This window comes from Myotis davidii, unplaced genomic scaffold (assembly GCF_000327345.1).
Source record: "Myotis davidii unplaced genomic scaffold, ASM32734v1 scaffold238, whole genome shotgun sequence".
Classification (NCBI taxonomy): domain Eukaryota; kingdom Metazoa; phylum Chordata; class Mammalia; order Chiroptera; family Vespertilionidae; genus Myotis; species Myotis davidii.
This window is the reverse complement of record NW_006293779.1, coordinates 4,014,253-4,037,630: the sequence shown is the minus strand read 5'-3', so window position 1 is coordinate 4,037,630 and position 23,378 is coordinate 4,014,253. Positions and strand designations below refer to the sequence as shown.

The window sequence follows — 23,378 nt, the reverse complement described above, 5'->3', positions numbered from 1 at the left end:
GAGCCCAGGGGGCTGGGTGACCCTTCCCCAGGAGTGGCCGGGAGGCGTGCGCCCGCATTGTGCGTCCGCGGAACGTGCATTTCTGGGCTCTTTTTGTGCTTTGCCCTTGGCTGCCTCGGGTTTTAGTTCCGGCGTAAATTTTATAAAAACCTTCTGGAGACGATGGTTTGACCTGTTCTGCATTTTTATATGGTGCTATACTGTAGGAAGGACTCTCTAAGGAGAGGGTAACAACGGGAGTTGAATACCTCCTATTATTTTGCTTTAAAAAAATAGTAAAGAGGTGTTGGAGCGAGTTACAGATGCTCGCAAGAAAAATGGAATATGCAGACACGTTTGCTGAAGGTGTTAGCTTGCGGGTTTGAGGGTTTGGTTTCTGCACAAACTTAGGAAGGGTCTGTTGTACGGCCTCTCCTGTGTTACAAGGTATTTACAGCTTTTGAAGTGTCGGACCCTTCCGTTTTGATTGAATAGTTTCACGTTGGGGTGGGGGTCGAAGGGAAGTGAAGAGGTGGAGCGGCCAGAATGTCATTCACAGCTCGTCGCGGGCGCCTCCCAGTGAATCCCTCTCCCATGAAATTTGCGTCATCACTAATTGCTTCATGAATACATATATATAGAGAGAGAAAAAATAAGCCTTAAAAAAAAAAAGAAAGAAGAGTTCTTTCTGCCAGAAATCGCCGAAGGATTGTTATTTGCTTTCTGATTACCTGAAGGTAATTGTTTGATGCAGTGAAGCAATATACTTATATTTGGAAAATCATCGGAGGTTGTGTGATGATTTTTGGGGGCAAGGGGGGCGCTAGTTCCTTTCTTTTCTTTTAAACCATTGTTGGTACCTCATCGGCTCTGTGTACTGGTGGTGTAACGAACGACAGTATATTTGCTCCAGATGTGAAAGCTTCCAGCCATCTAAGACCGAATAAACAGCAAAGTTTTCCCGGGAACTCTTTCTTATTTACCTTTTCCTTTACTACCAAGTTATTCCTGGGAGGCCCCCTGGTGCCTGCAGTTAGTGTTCACCACCTAAGACTTTGTGGACGCGAACATCTTGCCAAGTGAGACGTTTGCTTTGAGAGAAATTGTATATTGTAATCGTGTGTTGTACTGAGAGAAATGTAGCTCTTTAAAATGTTTAATATGTTCATTTGGGCGGAAGTTTCGTTTGGCCCACATCGGTTTTTGTGTATTTTAAATTCAGCTTGTAAATTTAAATAATTTTAAAATCTGATGTTTGTATCTCAACTTTACTTTTAATTTCCATATGCTTACATATTTATATGCTTTATAGGCATAAAACAAAGTAGACTTACATGTTTTTAAAGGTTTGATCTGGAACCTTTTAAGGCAAATGCACCTTTTTATGATTATAGGTAATTAAGAATCTTTATTAGTGGATTATTCAAGGTTATTTTTTTTTATTTTTTTATTCAAGGTTATTGGAAAAAAGATACGGTGTGAAAAATGGAATGAGTGAATGATTCCATTTATTTTTGTGAGTTCAAGTTACATAAACATTTGGTTTTGGTTTTGCATGATCATTTTTCTTTAATTGGTGAGAGTTCTAGTCCAAGATATTTTCCCCTTTTTAAATTACCAAGCATTGACCTGCTTTGTGCCAGTCACCAGGAATCCAAAGAAAAACAGTTTCTTCACTCAAGAAACTCCTAATAGAAACAAATGATTTGGGCGTTTTTTTAGCCTTCTCTCTGTTCATGTTCATCACACCCATCAGTAAAGAATTTCATTACTTGCTTCTTAATCCAGGAAAGTATATTTAGTTTGTTTGACGGTTCCTCCCTGAGATTCTTAAATTCTCCAGGCTCCTCTTCTTTCCCCTTCCAAAATCTAGATCCATTAAAAACATCCAGAACAGACTTGGATTTTCTTAAGCAATTACTTTTATCTTCAAGTAAACATTTTTGTGTTTGCCTTGTTTTTCAGTGGTGTCATATAGTTGAATTTAACTCAGATTTTTAAGTGATGGTATTTTTGTTTGTCTTTAATCCTCATCCGAGTTTATGTTTTATAGATTTTCAGAGAGAGAGAGGAAGAGGAGGGAGGGAGAGAGAGAGAGAAATGAACGGTTGCCCCTTGTATGCACCTTGACCAGAGATCAAACCCACAGCCTAGGTATGTGCCCTGGCTAGGAATCAAACCTGAAACCTTTTGGTGTTCAAGATGACGCTCCAACCAACAGCCACCCAGGATGGTATTTTGTAAATGCTATCTAGCAGAATAGGTACTTTTAGGTTTTGGCATGGGTTTTTTGTTTGTTTTTTGTATTACATGAACATATAAGTTAACATTTGACACAATTTCTCTACATGGTGGTGGTGGGGATCAGCAGGACTTGATCTTGTTTTTAAAATGTTGATTGGAGTTCCACAATATTCTTGATTTTTTTTCTTTTCTTATTATATTAAATTGCCAATCAGCGAAATAGATTAATGAAACCACATTAACCCTCCCTTTTTTAAAGAACAGTTTTACTTAGCTATAATTCACATACCATACAGTTCACCTATATGGTATGCAAAACCAGGGAACAGTTTTCCTTAGCTATAATTCATATACCATTCAGTTCACTGAAGTGTATAATTCAGTGATTTTTTTTTACTATGTTCACAGAGTTGCACAGCCAACTTTATTTTTTATTTATTTATATTTTTGAATATATTTTTATTGATTTCAGAGCGGAAGGGAGAGGTAAAGAGAAACATCAATGGTGAGGGAGAATCATTGATTAGCTGCCTCCTCCGGGCCCCACACTGGGGATGGAGCCTGCAACCCCAGCATATGCCCTGACCAGGAATCGAACCATGATCTCCTGGTTGATAAGTCAATGCTCAATCACTTAGCATCACCAGCAGGGCAGCACAGCCAACTTTAGAATGTTTCCACCCTCAGGCACAACACTGTTCCCATTAGCCAACACTTCATCCCATTTCCCCCTCTCCCCACACTAGGTAGCCGCTAAATCTATTTTCTGTCGAGATTGTGCCTATTCTGGATGTTTGATATAAATGTAAGTGTATAATATGTGATCTTTTGTGATTGACTTCTTTTAATGTTTTAAAAGTTTACCCATGTTGTAGCACATGTCAGTATTTCATTCCTTTTATGGTTGAATATTTCATTGTATAAAATGACTAATTGTATCTATTCATTCATCACTTGAGTTGTTTTCCCTTTTTGGCTATTGTGAATAATACTGCCATGAATATTCGTGTACAAGTTTTTGTGGGGTCATGTTTTCAGTTCCCTTGAGTATGTAACTAGGAGCGGAATTGCTGGATCATATGGTAACACCATATTTAACCTTTTTTGGATCTGCCAGACTGTTTAAAGCAGCGGTTCTCAACCTGTGGGTTGTGACCCTTTGGGGGTTGAACGACCCGTTGACAGGGGTCGCCTAAGACCATCGGAAAACAGATATAATTACGTATTGTTTTTGTGATTAATCACTATGCTTTAATTATGTTCAATTTATTACAATGAAAATACATCCTGCATATCAGATATTTCCATTACGATTCATAACAGTAGCAAAATTACAGTTATGAAGTAACAACGAAAATAATTTTATGGTTGGGGGTCACCACAACATGAGGAAGGTACTGTATTAAAGCGTCGCGGCATTAGGAAGGTTGAGAATCACTGGTTTAAAGCCTTTTTTTTCTGAGTAAATTGTTTAATTACGACCCAGTAGTCTAAAGGTTAGGCAGTTTGAAGGAAGTGTTAAGTTGCTCGTGGCAGCCTCAGCTTCTGCAGAGAAAGTGTGTATAGATCCAAAGCCAAGTCTGTTAGAAAAGAGTAGGTTGGGGAGCACGTTAGATCATCTGAGGGATACTTTCTTCTCTTGCTCCTTGGATGAGAAGCTAGAGGAGGCATAAAGGGTGGTACAGGTTTTAACTGATTCAGATTTGGAGTGTTTGTTTTCCCTTTAGTTACTTCCAGCAGGTGAGGGAAAGTTTGACAGTTTGAATAGCCCAGAAATGTTTCTGTTTTGTTATTTAAGGAGAGCCAGAGCTTTTCTGGTAAATTTCTAAATCCAAGATTAAGATTTAGACATCTGTTTACATTTGAGTCTAAAGACAGATTATATTAAGATTTAGGATTAGTAAATTGTATCTGATAGGCTTTTTTCTCTTGTATCTTATTCTCCACATTTATTGTTTAACAGGGTATCCATCCCAATAACAGGCATTCTTAAACAACTCTAACAGAAGTAAAATAATGTAGGTGCATAAGAATGTCAAGATATTTAGAAATAATAACAAAACGTCAATAAGTGTTTCTGAAACAAAGGTTATCTGGAAGTCTTGGAATTGGGGTATAGGGATGCTAAGAGAAATGGTTGGTAAATGTCAGGAAGCTTAGCAGTGATGTGTGGATACAAATTTTTATAACCTCAGGCAGTAATCACTGCTCCTCTACCTGCTGTAAATAGCTATTTCACAGCTTATTCTTCCTGGAAAAATGGAGGATCAGAGAAGATAGGAGAAAGAAATAAATGTCGTAATTCTTCCTTCTGGTACACCCTCCATATCCCCCTACACTGAATTGATTACCTTTGAAGTCTTGGTTATTAGTAGGTAAAAAGTATTTTTTTTATACTTCAGTCTCTGAAATATGCCATACAACAGAGACTTTCTGTTGGATAAAATGAAAATGCTTACATGGAAATAAAGTCTTTATTCCACAATTAAGGGTAGAAGACTAAAAGTGCACACACTGATTCTGAAGATAAAGAAGTAGAAATAATTAGTAGCTAGTCCTTTCCTAGTTGAAGGGTAAGTTCAGTTTCTGGTATAAGTGGGTACTTGTTATATAGTAGAAAAAGTAGTTAAAGGGCAGTGACAATTGTCCTTATCCTGTCTCTGCACTGTTCACATGTGTAACAGTGATTTCTGAGGCTATACATAACCATCCTGGAAATCACTGGCCTTGGGACTCTCCCTTCCCAAATTTACCCACATTTGTGCAAGGACAAGGAGAGGTATTTATACTATGTGCATAATCTAGTGGAACATTGTTGTTGGCTCTTCATTTGTGCTGACACTGTATAATTTGGAGGTTTGGGCACAGTTTGTTTGGGTTTTTTTTTTTTTCACTATAAAGGAATTCTATCCCTAGGATGTTCATCAGAATATCCCCGAGTTCCCAACCTGTCAATTACAGGTTGACCAAGACATTTTCTTGGCTTGTCTAACACTATTTTTACTTTTCCCCTAATCCTACCCCCTATTTTCAAGATTTAGAGAAATCAGAGTTACTTTTCATAATAAGTTTAAGGACATCTATTAAATATTGTGGGCATTCCTTAACAAGGAAAATATACAAGTGGTAATTTCTTAACAGTTTATTCATTGATCTATCTTGTACTTTCAATGGGTCTTACACATGACTTTGTTATATGCATTGGTCATTTGGAGAATACTGGTTAAACTGAATTACATAGATGTTGAAATGTACTCACACCTTCTTTGATATAAAAAAAATCACATTTGTTAATATTATAACAAGATATTAGAAGAGTCCTTAAGTATGGAGAAGCCATCAGGTTCGTGGTGCTGGATATAAGGTTTCCCAAATTTTAATTTTCACTTGAAAGCTTGAAATGTAACATTAACAAAAATGCTGTCAGTTGTTTTCCTTGAAATGACACACTTTGTTTTCAAGAGTATCTGTTAAATATCTAAGTGTGAATAACCATAGTTTGTCATTATCTGTTAAATATCTAAATGTGAATAACCATAGTGTGTCAGTTGTGCTTTCTAGTAAAAAAGATGTTCTGTGGGGGTTGGAGGGGAGTGGCTAGATCAGCTTCAAACTAAGATAGTCACATGAGTGCTTTTCTTGGAGACAGCTATTGTATTTTGGTATGCAGCAGAAATGCTTTATGGGTACTTCCCCTTTCGTCATACTGAATATGAAAAAGATGTATACTCAGTGGTGGAGATTGTTTTTACTGCCTCATTAAGGGCGTTCTGAAGTGAAGCTGGGCTTTTTTATGTTTACTAAAAGTGCATGGCAGTAAACACACTAGTGACTACAATAGTACAGTTAGCACTGATTTGGTTTGTGCTAGGTACCAGCAGTTTTAACAACCATTGCTTTTACATGGTGCAGATGTCAACACAATGAAAAAGGAGTCACACTTTGAGAAGCTTAGGGCTAGGACACTCCTTCCTGTACTCCTGAATTGTCTAGCCCAGGGGTGGGCAAATTTTTTGACTGGAGGGCCACAATGGGTTCTTAAACTGGACCAAAGGGCCGGAACAAAAGCATGGATGGAGTGTTTGTGTGAACTAATATAAATTCAAAGTAAACATCATCACATAAAAGGGTAGGTCTTTTTTTCGCCCCGGGCAGTAGTTTGCCCACGGCTGGTCTAGCCTTCACCTATGTGTGTTACATCCATGTGAGAGAACGAGAAACAGCTATTGGTTGCTTCCTGTGCATATCCACACCGGGGATTGAACCTGAAACCTGAGTATGTGCTGTGACTGGGAATCAAACCAGCAGCCTTTCTGCACATGTGCAGATGCTCAGCCAACTGAGTCACACTGGCCAGGGTAGTTACTTTCCTTCTTTACCCTTTTATCATTATCAGCTTATCAGTGTACTTAGAATTATTTTTTAAGATGATTCATAGACCTCTTTGAGAATTCATGAAAGCCAGGGGTCTTGTCAGAAAAATATATATATTCATGTACATACACAATCTTATATACATTTGTGTTTATTATACAGGGCTCCTGAAGGCCACTTGTGGGCTCTGAAACTACATTAATTTTTCCTATCAGATTTCAAGTGCATTGAAATTATGGCAGCTGCCTAATTCTTTCACTTAAAACTAAAATTCCACATTTTAGCCAATTGTAAAAATTTTGCATTTTTTCTTCTTTGGCTAAAGGTAGACTTATGTGCAAAATACAGGCTGGGGCAAAAGTAGGTTTATAGTTGTGAGTACACAAACTAGAGTTTATTCTTGTATTTTTATTCTGCTTATTTTGTTTTTTAGATATGTATTTATTGCCATTTTGTTGTTCATACTTTACCTTTTCTTTTTTTCCCTTAAGGCCCTATAACATTTCATATTGGTTTGGTGGTGGTGAACTCCTTTTAGCTTTCTCTTGTCTGGGAAGCTCTATATGTCCTTTGATTCTGAATGATAACTTTGCTGGATAGGGTAGTCTTGGTTATAGGTTATCTTGTATTATTACTTATTAATTATTGTATTATTTTCCACATAAGTAACTGTAAACTGCTTTTGCTACACCATGTATATTGAAATTAATTGACATTTATCATACAGAAAAATTTAGGCAATATAGGAAACCTGAATTTAAATGCACTTTGCTGTTGATTCGCATGTATCCTGCAGTGAATCTTTATTGGGTGTGGAAGTAGGGTAGAACCCATTGGAATTAAAATGTTAAAGATGGGGCAGACATGATAGATAATAGAATTAGTTCTTTTTTTTCTTGGCATCCTTTCTATTTTAGAGAAGGTAGGTATTGATAAAAACTTGCTGGAGAAAGTAGCAGGTGGTTATTGAAAGATAAAATTTAGTCTGGCTGGCATGGGTCAGTGGTTGAGCATAAACCTATGAACCAGGAGGTCATGGTTTGAGTCCGATCAGAGCACATGCCTGTGCTGTAGGCTCTATCTCAGTGTGGGATGTGCAGGAGGCAACCGATCAATAATTCTCTCTCATTGTTGATGTTTCTAGCTTTCTCTCCCTCTCCCTTCCTCTCTGAAATCAATAAAAATATTTTTAAAAAATGTGTGGACTTAATTGTAAATGGAGAATAGTAGGGGTATATAAAGACATAGCCTATGCTTTCCTTATTTAAGTGTCTTCTCAGTTAAGATTGAATGGGAGCTAGCAATATATTTAGAGGTTAAAGGGAAAGTGAGTGGAGAAGGTAATGAAATTATTACAAGCTCAATTCATTAGAGCAAATAAGGAACTCCCATGCACCATTTCTCCCCACTCCATCTCAGAAGTTACTGGAAACCATATTATTAATGAATTTTATTTTCTCATTCATATGAAAAAAGTGTTTTTCTTCATCTAACTAGCTTATAGAATTTTTCATACAGTGCCCTATTATAAACATAATAATGCATTGAAATTTATTAAATATCTGGCAACTTTGAAAATCTGTTTTGTTTTGATCGGAAAATAGAAGTGATAGTTGATAAAATTCTTGGGACTGCTGATAATATTCCAAGAAGTGTGTGAAGCTAAATCACCTGACAGCTGCTTTTCCTAATCTTCCTTTCTTCATAGCCACAGCTTCTTAATGATGCTATTTTGGCATTTTATTATTAAATGCAAGACTTTGCTGAGAGAGTAGGCCAGACACTCAACAGGTGCTGTCCCGGAAACATTTTAGGGCTGTGAGGCCTCAAGTTAGGCATTGCAGAGCAAAGAGGCCTGCATTTCCATGGTAGCAACTTGCCTGAGCATCAAGAATTAACAAGAATAGAGATAGAAGCAAAAGATCATAGAATAACCTTACTGTTAGTCATAGGACATAACAGGTTTTCTGATAGTTTGCTGCCTGTCAAAATATTATTTTTTTGTGGATAAATTTTAGAAAACTGACCATTTATTTGTTGTTTATCAGTACGAGGATGTCGTCCAGGAAAGATTGTGCAGATGACTGAAGCAGAAGTTCGGGGCTTATGTATCAAGTCTCGGGAGATCTTTCTCAGTCAGCCTATTCTTTTGGAATTGGAAGCACCGCTGAAAATTTGTGGTAAGTAAATGGGTAAAGCTGGAAACAATCTCTTTTGAATCTCAGTCTTCCTCCCATATTTACATTGAAGATGATCTAGGGAAAGCATTTTAAAGTTTTCGTATAAAAGAGAAGACTAATAGGTTTTCTTTTATAAAATTCTATAAAAATTGAAACTTTTGCCATGGCTGGTTTGGCTCAGTAGATAGAGTGTTGGCCTGCAGACTGAAGAGTCCCGGGTTCGATTCCTGTCAGGGGCATGTGCTTGGGTTGCGGGCTTGGTCCCCAGTGGGGACCCGAGTGCAGGAGGCAACCGATCCATGATTCTCTCTCATCACTGACGTTTCTCTCTCTCTCTCTCCCTTCCTCTCTGAAGTCAGTAAAAATATATATATATTTTTTTTTTAAATTGAAACTTTCATGAAATTACAAGTTACAGACAAATATTAGCTACATATACAACAGATACAAAGATCACTGTTCACACTATATAAAAGATTTCTTATAGATAAATAAGAAGAAGCTATACAGTCAAAAAAATAAAAAGAGTCAGATCTTAGAAGAAATTCAAATGGCCAATAAATGTAAGATCCTCAATCTCACTAGTAGTCAGGGAAATGCAATTCAAAATCAAATCCTGAATGATAATCAGATTGAAAAAAATACCAAAACTGATTAATGTTAAAGAAGTGGTGAAATAGGCATGTTGGTGCACAAGTTAAAAAAACACAAACAGGTACAGAATTAGTGTCAGTATGGCAATGTTCATGGTATTCTAGCTTTGTTGTGATCATTTTGACTTATTTTGAAAATTATGTAACTTTACAGTTTGTTCTTTTAAGTCTTATAATGGCTTTTGGCTGAAAGCAAAAACTTAAGACCTTAAGTGGAGTAATAACATTTTTACATAGTTCATCTAACAGCAGGAAGTGGTATAAATAATGTATTGTGCTGGCTTTTGGTTTAGTAATGCAGTTTTTCTTGGTAGTGGCTATTAGTGATTAAGACATAGTGTTTATGAACTTAACCGTAAGTTTTTGCTCAATCAAGGATTATTTGCTATATGCAGAAATTTATCTGGCCCTGGCCAGTCTGGCTCAATTAGTTGGAGTGTTGTCCCATGCACTGAAGCGTTGGGGGTTCGATTGCCATTTGGGGTGCATATGGGAGGCAACCAATCAATGTTTCTCTCTCTCTTTCTCCCTCTCCCTTCCTCTCTATCTCTAGAATCAATGAAAAATGTATTCTTGGGTGAGGATTTTAAAAAGAATTTATTTTGCATGTTTCTTAGTGATTACTATTTCTAAGTTCTCGCTATTTGTCTTGCTATTTGGTATAACAATAGGACCTAAGTTAAACTACCAGATAATAAGATTAACTGTATTAGTTCTCTATTGTTGTATAACAAATCACCCCAAAACCTTATTGCTTAAAACAACATTAATTTATTACCGCACAGTTTTTGTGAGTCAGGATTTTGGACCTAGCCTACCCGGGCCCTCTGGTTTTAGGGCTCTCACAAGACTAGTCAAGGTGTCATGTGGGGCTGTGGTCATTTCGAGGTTCAACCGGGAAAGGATTCAGTTCCTTAAGTGCTAATGGATTGAGGGCCTCTGTTCTCAATAAGCAGGTGGCCAAAGGCCTCCTTCAGTTCTTTGACATGTGTGCTTTCCCAGAAGGCAGCTGGCTTCATCAAGAGTGAGAGAAAGCAAGAGAGTACAAGCAAGATGGAAGTCACAATCTTTTGTAACAGTCTCAGATGTGACAGCCCCTCTTACTTTTGCTATATCCTCTTTATTTGAAGCAAGTCACTACAGCTCACATTCAAGGGGAAAGGATTACACAAGGAAGTAAACGTGAGGAATCATTTCATAGAAGGTGATTGTACAAGAGTAACAAAATATTCTAAAGCTGACCTTTTCTCTTTTTAGGAGATATTCATGGACAGTATACAGATTTACTGCGATTATTTGAATATGGAGGCTTTCCACCAGAAGCCAACTATCTTTTCTTAGGAGATTATGTGGACAGAGGAAAGCAGTCTTTGGAAACCATTTGTTTGCTATTGGCTTATAAAATCAAATATCCAGAGAACTTCTTTCTCTTGAGAGGAAACCATGAGTGTGCTAGCATCAATCGTATTTATGGATTCTATGATGAATGTAAGTAAAAATTAAAACCTTTTTTTTAATGGAAAAAGTCCCTAATAATTTTCTACTTAAAAAAAGTTCTTTCAATTTAGAGTTTTTTAAAAAAAATATGATGCATTTAAGCATAAGCCCAAGAAGAGAGCCTTTCATGGAAGAGGAACCTGAACTGGGAAATGTTACTAATTAAGTTGGTTCCTTGGGATCTCTTTCAGGTTGACTGCAGCTTGTTTGGCTTAAAGGACCTTTTGTAATTAGCTTACATAGTAAAATATCCAAATGGACTAGAGGTTACTACAGACAGTAGCTTCTGGTTTTCTAGTCTCCATTAAGGTTTTAGCTCTCAGCATTCTTGTGATTTGACAAAATCTTACTGGCTCTTTGTCAAAGAAATATTGAGACACTCTGAAATTATTTTAAAAGTTCAAGTTTCTTTTAGGATGTTAGTCTATACTATAAACTAGAGAGATAAAGATACTGAATATTCTTTCCTTATTTTGTTGTACTTTATTGGCAGTAAGAAATCACTGATTTGCTGTTGTGCAGTACTGCTTCCAAGTGTCATTAGCTGAACTATCCCATTACATTTGAATTGGTCTTTTGTTTTTTTCTAGCATTTCAAAGTAAACATATATTTGGTTAATTACAATTTAGAACCAATTACAATAATTTTTAAATTAAATTTATTGTTTTTCAGTGCTGAGCTCTCTATTAGAATCTATTTTTGCTTTTTTTCTGTATCCTTAAATATGGTAGAGTCCTATTTAAACTCCTATCTCTTTAGTTCATATAATTATTATTTGACAAAGGCTTAAGGAAGTGTTATATGTCTGGCACTATTCTATACACTGGGAATGCAGCAGTGCACAAGACAGATGATCTCAGTTGTAAAATCAGACAGTACATAATGTAAAACTTCTAAACAATCACTGAAAAGATTCCTTAAGTAAAAAATAAACTAGGGGGAAAAAGCCTGGGTACTGTGTTATAGACAAAAGGTTAGTATCCTTAAATACAAAAAGCTTTTACAAATAATTTTAAAAATCAATAAAACATATGAATAGGCATGTCACAAAAGAAGAAATACAAGTGGGCAAAAATATAGAAAAAATCTTCAGTCTAACTATTAAATAAACAAATTAAATTGATACTGTTTTTCACCTATCAACTTGACAAAGACTTAATTCCTGGTGTTGACCAAGATACAGAAAACAGTACTCTCAGCCATTATTGGTAGGGATATAAACTGATCCAACATTTACTTAATTATATGTTATCAGGTTGGGGAGAAAGGTTGTTATCACTGGCCCCAGGACAGATCATCGGATATGGCCTGGGGATCCCCAACACCTGGGGGCCTTCTTGTAAGCCCATGAAAGGGGGCAGAACCATATCTGCAAGACAAAGACCTCAGAAGGTTATAAAAAGTAAAGCCCTCTGCGTGTTTCTTCACTCTGATTTGGAAATTATTCCCGGAGTCCACTAGTGTTAATAAACGGGGTCCCTCCCTTTCTCTAGGAAGCGTACTTGGTATTTCTTTGGTCTTCTGCAACAAGGTAATACCAAATACAAAAGAATACATTTAAAAATTAGAACTTGCTGTTTGAATTTAAAATATACATCCCAAATTATATGTTACGAACTTCAACCACAGATATGTATTTTTTCCTTTTTCCAAAATATAAATTATGTTTAAAAGGGTCAGATGCTATCTAGTCTGCTACACACATAAAAGGCTAATATGCAAAGTGTCCACTCGGGAGTTTGATTGCTTGCTATGATGTGCGCTGACCACCAGGGGGCAGTGTGGAATGAAGGAAGGCCCTGGCCAGTAGCCAGAAGGCCCCGATTGACCCTGATTGCCAGCCGGCCAGGCCTAGGGACCCTACCCGTGCACAAATTTCGATCACTGAGTCTCTAGTCTCTAATATAACTTTACTACCTTTTAAGCATCATCAAAGTAAATACTGATGTGAATTTGTTGGCTTGTCAAGTTTTCTCAGGTAACTCCTTTAAGAATCTGGCAATTTGGAATTGCTACAATATTAGAATTCCAGTCAGTCAGCCTCTTGCTGTGCTGCATTTCTAAAGATAGCTTGGATCTGAATATGCTCCCCTTCCCTAATCCATAATGTGGAGATGCCCTAGAGATATAGTTGCTATAGTCAATACTTTGGGCCTTTGAGGAATGATACAAAACTATAAGAACTGTTCATAACTAATTCACCTAAATTCTAAATCCCAAGTATCTAACCAGTTGAAAACTGGCCTCATATATATATAGAGTTTACCAGCTATTCATCCAATCATCTATACCAGCCATGGGCAAACTAAGGCCCGCGGGCCGGATTCGGCCCATTTGAAATGAATAAAACTATTGAAAAAAAAAAGACCGTACCCTTTTATGTAATGATGTTTACTTTGAATTTATATTAGTTCACACAAACACTCCATCTGTGCTTTTTTTCTGGCCCTCCCGTCCAGTTTAAGAACCCATTGTGGCCCTCGAGTCAAAAAGTTTGCCCACCCCTGATCTATACCCTTATTTGTCTTCCCAAAATTGGCAGGTATATCAAGTGTGAACAGAGTATTAAATGGTATATTAACTCTCTCTCTTCTCAAGCCACTGAATGGTCAAAAGGACCATTCAGCTAACAAGTATATTATTAGGACATAAGAAAAAAAGAAAAAAGAAAACTTAAAAAATTACCCTTAAAAAGTATTATTCCAATTCCCTCTTGATTATTAACCATCTTGTGTTAAATATTCAATCTTTCAACATCAAAATTGGATGGTTTAGACTCCAGTAGAAGAAATGACAGATGTACAATAGGGAGAAAGGTTAGTCATTGAGAACAGTGTGTAAGCTTGATGTGTAATGAAAAAAGTATGGAACTTCCAAATAAAAACTATTGATTAAACACACACACCTACTTTAACTCTTTCTGTAACTCTCCTAAAACAATAGGAAAGGGAATTTTAATGCATAAGCTTGCAAGTAAAAGAAAAAACAGAAAGTAAAACTTGGAGTGACTACTTAGCAAATGAGAGAAGACTGAATCCTCAGTGGAGAAAGCCAAAAAGCAACTGATTTCACTGCTGAATCACTATGACCCTCAAAAATGTTTCAGGATTTGGCAGCAGCATCAAGTACCATTTCTTAAGATGAATACCTGGTAGTGGAATTGCCAGGCCAAGTATAGGCATATCTTTAACTTCACTAGATAATCTCTATATATAAAAGCCTAAGCGACTGGCCGACGTTTGACCAGTAGCTATGACGTGCACTAACCATTGGGGGCAGACCTCAACACAGGAGCTGCTGAGCTGTGGTGACTTGGCAGCTGCAATTCTCAGGTGATGCACCAGAATCAGAGAGGAGGGAGCCGGATTCCAGGTTGCGTCACCCGAGAACCGCCCTCTCGCAATCCGGGATCCCTAAGGGGATGTTGTAGAGCTGGTTTCAGCCCCATCCCTGCAGGCCAGGCCAAGGGACCCCACCTGTGCACAAATCCGTGCACTGGGCCTCCAGTGTTACAATGATTAATCAAAGTGGTTTTACTAATAATAGTTTTGTTGGGCAATATCTCCTTTTTTCTTTCTTTTAAGACTGGTTCTTTTGTACTGTTGTATTATCAAGGAGGATATTGTAAGGTATTCTAATCACTATTTTCATGGAGCTTACATTCTAATCTTGCATTGTACTAGAGGCCCAATGCAAGAAATTCATGCAAGATTAGGCCTTCCTTCCCCTGGCTACCAGCACCAGCTTCCCTCTGGCACCTGGGACCCGGGGTTCCCTGGCAGCCCCGACTTCGTCCGGAAGGACGTCCGGTCTAATTAGCATATTACCCTTTTATTATTACAGATTTTTATTTCTGAGGTGTAGTATGTGGTTTCAGTTGTTTAATCAGACCAGCAGACAGAAAGTGGGTTGTAGTATATCAAACTATAACCACTTTTCTAAAGCTACATCAGATATAAAGGTATATTTTTAAAAGATAAAATACAGGCTTTAATATCCTCAGGATAGAAATTATATCAAATGAAATAATGTATGTGAGAACAGCTTACAAGCAGTGCTTTGAGTTAGACTTACCATTGAGAGACAGGTTACGGCAAAAAAAACATAGGAAATTAGTGCTTGAGTCTTTCATCCCTTCCCTGGGTTATTGCAACTTATTGCCAAATTCAGAAAAATTGAGTAACACTAAAAAGGTGAACATACACTGAAGATTGTCTTTGTTGTAGCTTTTTATGCTAGACTAAAGGAAAATTTTGGCCTCTGTCTCTGTTTATACTTGCTATAGTGCCAAGTTGTAATTCATTCAAAAGTGAATACCAGTTAAGCACTTGGAAATTCTCCTTTCTTGGTAATAAATTTATGCTGTGTTGCTCAGTGCATTAGAGTTAAAATGGACATTGTCCAGAGGCACCCCTTTTGCTTCTGCTTATTTATTTGGCTAGATATGTAACTAGTATACATATTGAGTAGAAAAAATAAACTAATAGTCTATTAGACTCTTTCAAAGTTGCTATGTTACAATGATCTTAGAAGACAAGTGTTTGATGTATTTGTTTCATAGAACACCTAAGACAATCTTTGAAGTCTTTGTAGCTTTACTGAAGGTGTGTAAATGTTCTTTAAATGTATTACCATTTTTAAAATATTCAAGTAGCACTTGTTCATTATAGAAAAAAAACAGTGCTAGATAAACAAAATTGAAATCATTCATAATCCTGTGGCTGTGAGATTACTAATGAGAACAGTTGTAAATGTATTCGTTCTACTCGCTTGGTCTTTTTGTAGGCAAACGAAGGTTTAATATTAAGTTGTGGAAGACCTTCACTGATTGTTTCAACTGTCTGCCTATAGCCGCCATTGTGGATGAGAAGATCTTCTGTTGTCATGGAGGTAGACTACTAAATTTACCTAATGGGTTTTTCTTATTCTTCTATTATTTAGAAAAGACCTATAATATTTAAGCAGTGCGTTTGTGAAAACTCAAGTGATTAAAACTGTTTAAATATGGCTAAAATCTCTTCTATTACCTAGAAATTTATGATACTTATACATAATGAAAATAAAAATTTAGTATTTATCTTTAAAGAATTTTACATAGGAGGATAACTGTAGTTTTGTTTTTAAAAATATCTTCCTTTTGGCCCTAACTGGTTTGGCTCAGCGGATAGAGCATCGGCCTACAGACTCAAGGGTCCCAGGTTCGATTCTGGTCAAGGGCACGTACTTGGGTTGCGGGCACATCCCCAGTGGGGAGTGTGCAGGAGGCAGCTGATCGGTGTTTCTCTCTCATCGGTGTTTCTCTCTCATCGATGTTTCTAACTCTCTATCCCTCTCCCTTCCACTCTGTAAAAAATCAATAAAAATATATTTTAAAAAATTATATCTTCCTTTTGCCTCATTTGTAATAGGAAGATGCCCCTACTATCTGTAAAAATAAGAGAATCGTTTTCCTGCCTCTATTAATGCCTTTTATCAGAATCCAAATAATTTAATATTCCCATATGCCAAGAGTTCTAGGCTTTATGTAATATGTCTGCTTTAGTCCTAAAAATAATTTTTGGTAGAATGTTATTCTGTATGACTTGTTTAAATAAGCTTGATTTTTGAAAGTTTATTTGAAAAACTAATATATTTCTAGCATTGGCTACATGCCATGAAAATGTATAGATATAGATATAGATATAGATATATAGAAAGAGATATATATGTATATACATACGGCACCAATATATGAGTTGGCTATCTTGAGGAATTTAAAAATCTATTGATAAAATGTATACTTTCAAAACAGATATTGAGTAATGAAAGAAATTTAATTATGTCAAAGTACTTATAGAGACAGTAATTATGAGAAGTCAGGGAAAGGAGAGAATTGTTGGGTAAATGTTTATGGAGACAGATTTTGGAGAGGTGGAAACATAAGACAATCTTTATGTTTAGTTCAAGAAATGAGTGAGGACTGGCCTGTCTAGAATGTCAAGTACATGTTGAGGAATGATGGATGGGATCAGATTATAGAGATTTGAATAATGAGCAAAGGAGTTTATTGAATGGTTTGATAGCCATATTGGGTTTTTATACAGGGAAGTAATTTAATGAAAAACTGTAAGAAAATTAGTTTTCTTTTAGAATGTGGTAAAAAATTAAGACAATGCTAAAAAGATAGATGGACTTTTCTAGGCCTGAGAAAATAAGTAATCTCTAATGGGACATAATTCACTGTATTAATTGAAACATTTTACAATAGATACTAAACATTTAAGAAATTGTAGCTCTTGCACATTAGCATAGCTAAGAATAGAAATGTAGCAAGCAGTATGGAGTATGAATATTTAGGTTCATTCTTTGTGATGATGCTTAGATTGTCTACCAAAGAAAAATACTGGCTGTTACCTATGTACTACTTGAAAGATTACAAAGTATTTTCATGTTTATCATTCTGTTCAACAATTATGCTTTTGTGAAGATAATGAGCATGTTGGAGTGGATTATAGGAAGGTCTAATGGGACAGAGTGGGGCACTTTAACTTAGAGGTATGTTTAAGAGTATGTGATAAGTGGCAAAATGGTTGGAAAGATTGGAATTGAGTATGTTCCTATGAAGGACAGGGAATGGTTGTAAAGAAGGAAGAGTCATAGGATTTCTTTCCTTGGGAAATTTTTTGAAATGAAAGGTAACTTCATGCCCTGGTAGAGAAAGTGGAGAAGCTAATTATAATGTTCTGTTGTATCAAAATGGGATTCTATTTAATAAAATATTAAAAGGAACACTTTAAATGTCTTTAATTTCACATAGTGAATCTATTTAATTAAATATTTTTTTGTTTGGGTGAAATTATTTTAGATGTCAGTACTATTGACTCATGTTTTTATTTATAGGACTGTCACCAGACCTGCAATCTATGGAGCAGATTCGGAGAATTATGAGACCCACTGATGTTCCTGATACAGGTTATGTATAGAGACGTTTGCTTAATCGTTTTATGTAAAATACTAGAAGGGCCCTGTGCCCAAATTCGTGCACCAGTGGGGTCCTTCGGCCTGGCTTGCGGGGATCGGGCTGAAACTGGCTCTCTGACATCCCCTGAGGGGTCCTGGATTGCGAGAGGGAGCTGGCCAGGCCGAGGGATCCCACCAGTGCATGATAGGGGCTAGGGAGACGCGGGAAGTTGGCCAGCCAGGGAGGGACCACAGGAGGGCTCCAGGGTGTGTTTGGCCAGTCTCACTCAGTCCCAATTGGCTGGACCCCAGCAGCAAGCTAACCTACCGGTCAGAGCATCTGCCCCCTGATGGTCAGTGCACATCATAGCGAGCAGTTGAGTGCCCTTAGCATATCATTAGCATATTATGCTTTGATTGGTTGAACAGACAACTGGGCACTTAGCATATTAGGCTTTTATTATATAGGAATTGGCATATTTGAATTATATTTAGTGGAAGAATTGGTTTATGTAATAAGTAATAGAACCCTACCAAATATTGATTTAAAAGCTCTAGTGTGTTGTTGGCTCAGGGATAAGTAAAATTGATCAGTGGAATAGAGCGTGGCACCCAGAAATAGACTGTGTAGGTAGCTCTGTAAGGAAAGGATGAACTATTTAGGAAATGCTGTGTGTTACTTGGTTATCAATATGGAGAAACCCCATACAAAAGATGAACAGCCTTTTCCATATATTGTGTGTATTCTTAGAGTGAGCCATACACATATATCCTCTAGATGGAAAAGGTGGAAAGTACTACCTTAAGAAACCAGGGATGATTATATTTGTAAGGGGCTTTAATAAAGAATGGCTAAGTTTGAAAAACTGGGATACCAGGGGCAAGAAATTGTTACTGTTTATTAAAGGGTAAGGTAAAGGGACAGGAGAAGAAAGGTGATAAGGTATACTTTATAAACTTTGTTTTGCTTTATTCATTGCTGTTTTTACTCTTTAAAGGTTTGCTCTGTGATTTGCTATGGTCTGACCCAGATAAGGATGTGCAAGGCTGGGGAGAAAATGATCGTGGTGTTTCCTTCACTTTTGGAGCTGATGTAGTCAGTAAATTTCTAAATCGTCATGATTTAGACTTGATTTGTCGAGCTCATCAGGTATGAGATATAAAACTTTTGTATATTTTAATATTTATTAACTTCACACAAGTCTACTTTTATTTTTGAGGAAACTGAGAGGTGAAGCCTGTCCCTTGTATTCACAATTAACAGTCTAATGATTTGTTAACCCTTTCTCACACTTTAAAAGGAAATGTTTCAAAATAATATATTTTTGCAGTTATTCTACAATAAATTTTTCAGTGTTTGAAACTTTCTAGAAAGATTTGATCCCATTTTAATACGATATTTACTTATTATAGATAATAACCAAATGAATTGTGGGGATTTTGATAAGAGCCAACCACGCTGTAAAAAGACATTTTTGAGAAAGTTGAGGAAATTTGATTACAGATGGGGTATTAGAAATCCAGTAATAGTTGTTAATTGCTTTAGCTGTGATGACATGTCATTGTTATATAAGAAGGATGTCCCATATTAGAAATGTTGCTTTAAAACACATCAGCAGAGCCTGGCCAGTGTGGCTCTGTGGTTGAGCATCGACCTATGAACCAGGCAGTCACAGTTCAATTCCGGTCAGGGCACATGCCCAGGTTGTGGGCTCGATCCCCAATGTGGGGCGTGCAGGAGGCAGCTGATCAGTGATTGTCTCTCATCATTGATGTTTCTGTCTTTCCCACTTCCTTCCTCTCTGAAATTAATCAAAATACATTTTTTTAAAAAAACAAAACACAGGAAAAAAGGGCTAAATGAAAAAAATGTAGCAAAATGCTGATAATTATTAAATCAGTGGTTAGTAAATGGGAATTACTAACTTTTGTACATATTTGAATTTTCATTATAAAATGAATATACAATTTAGGTTTGTTTGTTTGTTTACTTTTTTTTATGTCCTTTACCACTAAATTGTACACTTTTTAAGGAGGAGATTGTGACTTGTTGATCTTTCAATATTCACTGCCTTATAAACTTACCTATTATGCCATGCTTTTAGTATTTGTTGAATAAAGGAATTAATTAAAAGCTTATTTTAACAATATATAACAATTTTAAGTTAACAAAGCTTCATGTTTTCTAAAACATAACTAATATGAAATACATTCAGAAGCATTTTTTATTTTATTTTTTTGATATATTTTTATTGATTTCAGAGAGGAAGGGTGAGGGAAAAGAGAGAGAGAAACATTAATGATGAGAGAGAATCATTGATCGGCTGCCTCCTGCACACTCCCTACTGGGGGTAAAGCCCACAACCTGGGCATGTGCCCTTGACTGGAATCGAACCCAGGACCCTGCAGGCCGATCCTGCAGGCTGATGTATCCACTGAGCCAAACCAGCTAGGGCCAGAAAACCTTTTTGGACTACTTTTCTTTTTTAATGTATTTTATTGATTTTTTACAGAGAGGAAGGGAGAGGGATAGAGAGTTAGAAACATCGATGGGAGAGAAACATCGATCAGCCGCCTCCTGCACATCTCCCACTGGGGATGTGCCCGCAACCCAGGTACATGCCCTTGACCGGAATTGAACCTGGGACCCCTCAGTCCGCAGGCCAACGCTCTATCCACTGAGCCAAACCGGTTTCGGCTGGACTACTTTTTTGAAAGTACTAAAAGTATTTGAAATTGGTAAATATAATGTTTTTTAAAGATTCCTTGTTATTTTTTGTTAAAGCAAAATTTATTAAGTTTATGCTGTCCCACAATACCTCCCTTTTCTTTAGGGCTTTACACCCATGACACATGACTACTTCTACCTCTTTGTGATTCTACATGATAAACACAGGTGACTGGCTTTTCATTTAAGCCTTCCATTAGATAAGAGGGCAGAGTTGCTAAATTTTCTTATAAAATACCCACTATACTCTTTTTTTTTTTCAGCTGTAGAGCTCCATTCACTGGTCTTTTTTTTTTTAAAAAAGTGATGATTTTAAAAGTACGTTACTGGAATACCTTAGTTTGTGTGGTCATTTTTCCAGACGCCTCCAAAATCCTGTTGTGCTTATTTTCAAAAATATTTGTTTTGTTTTGAGCAACAAATTATGCTCAGAGACCAAGATTATCTTTGTCAGTGATTTAACAGGTTCGTTCACTTCAGTAATTAGAATAATTTCACAAGCCAATACTATGAATCAGTGGTTCTCAACCTTCTGGCCCTTTAAATACAGTTCGTCATGTTGTGACCCAACCATAAAATTATTTTTGTTGTTACTTCATAACTGTAATGTTGCTACTGTTATGAATCGTAATGTAAATATCTGATATGCAGGATGGTCTTAGGCGACCACTATGAAAGGGTCGTTTGTCCGCCAAAGGGGTCGCGACCCACAGGTTGAGAACTGCTGCTATAAATGATTATGTCTCTTAATAAGCCAATAAAGAAATAACATATTTGCTATGGCCGTTGTGGTTCAGTTGGTTGGGCGTTGTCCTTCGCACTGAAAGGTTGCCAATTTGATTTCCAGTCAGGCACATACGTGCCCAGTATTGTGGCTTAATCCTCAGTAGGGGGACATGCAGGAAGGAGGCAGTGATGTTTTGCTTTCACATCAATGTCTCTCTCTTACTCAATATTCTCTCTCTCCCTCTCTCTGTCTCTCTAAACAGTTTTGAAAAAAATCTAAAAAAAGAAAGAACATATTCCAAAGCAATAATCACACAACCTGTTGTATCAGGCAAGGGGAAAGAAAGTAATAAAGTTCTAATTGAACTGAAGTGTACCCTTATAGGACTTGGTTGGTACTCAGGCTTAGGAGAGATGGTTTAGCCAAGGAGAACTGACAAGTAAAAGTCCCTTGTTACTAGAGCATGTTGCTAGGCAACGATGGAGCCAGGGTTGACAGGTAAGATGATCTCCTTTGTGGAGGCTGCTGCACAGCTTTCTCCCTGCAGATAAGCTTCTATTAGGGGAGGAGCTAATGCCTTTAAGAGAGTTATTTAGGTCAGCAGAGTCTCCAGGAACTCTCACATGGTCTTCACAAACTATGGGTATTTATAGTTTAAATGTTCCCTTGACATAGTTGCTTCTTTACATGTTTTTAAAATTATTTTTTGTTGTTAATCTTCACTGAGGATATATTTTTCCATTGTTTTTTTTGTTTTTGTTTTTGTTTTTTAGGAAGAGTGGAAGGGAGCGGGAGAGTCAGAGAGAGAGAAACATGGATATGAGAGAGAACATCAGTTGGTTGCTCCTGTGTGCGCCCTCACAGATTGCATGCTTGGGGCTCAAGCCTGCAGTCGAGATACATGCCCTTGACTGGAATCAAACCTGTGACCCTTCAGTCTGAAGGCCCTTGCCTCTCGCCACTGAGCCAGACTGGTCAGGGCAAATGTTTTTCTGCTAAGCCCCCAGCAGCGTCCCATAGCAGCTGAGTGCTTACCAATGACAGCACGTGAGATCATGGCATCCTGATACAGCTTACCTCACTCTGACATCAAAGCAACTTCACTGCCCTAGCTGGTTTGGCTCAGTGTATAGAGCATCAGCTAGTGGACTGAAGGGTCCCAGGTTCGATTCCAGCCAAGGGCACATACCTGGGTTGCAGGTTCGATCCCCAGTAGTGGGCATACAGCAGGCAGCCAATAAATGATTCTCTCTTATCATTGATGTTTCTCTCTCTCCCGCTCCCTCCCTCTCTGAAGTCAATAAATATGTTAAAAAACAAACAAAACAACTTTGCTCTTACAAAATTCATTTTTGTCATAAACAGGTGGATTTGAAATCATATCAAACCAATACACAACACATTATCTCTAATATTAAGAGACTTGTGATGAGGAATAACACAAACTCTAAATATTTTCTGTAGGAACAAACCTGTTCTTTCAGTAAATATGGAATTGAATGAACAAGTGAACAAGGAAACTAAGAACTAAAAGGATGTACTGAGTGCCAAGTACCTTGCTGAGCCTGTAGTAGAAAAGGTGGCCAGGGTCTTAACAGAAAAGGTTAATACCTAAATTCTACCATGAGATAATTACATCATGAGCATGTACCTGATACTAAGTAATTATTTTAAAACATATACCGTATTTGCCGGCGTATAAGACGACTGGGCGTATAAGACGACCCCCTAACATTTCCACTCAAAATACAGAGTTTGTTATATACTCGCCGTATAAGACTACCCCCTCTTCCACACACCAAATAAAAGGTAAAACAATATCAGATTTGATTTTAACATTTTAATTTATATTCAAATGCTTATGACATGCAGGAAAACTGTCACAAGGCTGTATGTAATCAAACATATACATAAAACAGTGCAAGTTTATTACCGGTAAACATACCGGTAATTCACTAAAGAAAACACACTCTATAGAATGGTACGGTAGATGCTTCTCAGGAACACAGGCAAGCAGCCCACAACCTAGAGGGACTGTCAATGATAGAAGAAAGAT

At 37.1% G+C, this 23,378-nt stretch overlaps 1 protein-coding gene across 1 annotated transcript in view; it reads left to right on the top strand.

Annotated features, from left to right (window-relative positions):
• The first annotated feature begins 8,645 nt into the window (after positions 1-8,645).
• Positions 8,646-23,378, top strand: part of PPP1CB (protein phosphatase 1, catalytic subunit, beta isozyme) — a 20,371-nt gene continuing 5,638 nt past the window's right edge. Inside the window, exons 1-5 of the mRNA XM_006767432.2 lie at positions 8,646-8,777; positions 10,688-10,918; positions 15,714-15,818; positions 17,808-17,879; positions 18,866-19,017. Coding sequence (XP_006767495.1) covers positions 8,678-8,777; positions 10,688-10,918; positions 15,714-15,818; positions 17,808-17,879; positions 18,866-19,017 — 660 coding nt within the window. The 5' untranslated portion in view covers positions 8,646-8,677. The remainder of the gene's footprint in view (positions 8,778-10,687; positions 10,919-15,713; positions 15,819-17,807; positions 17,880-18,865; positions 19,018-23,378) is intronic.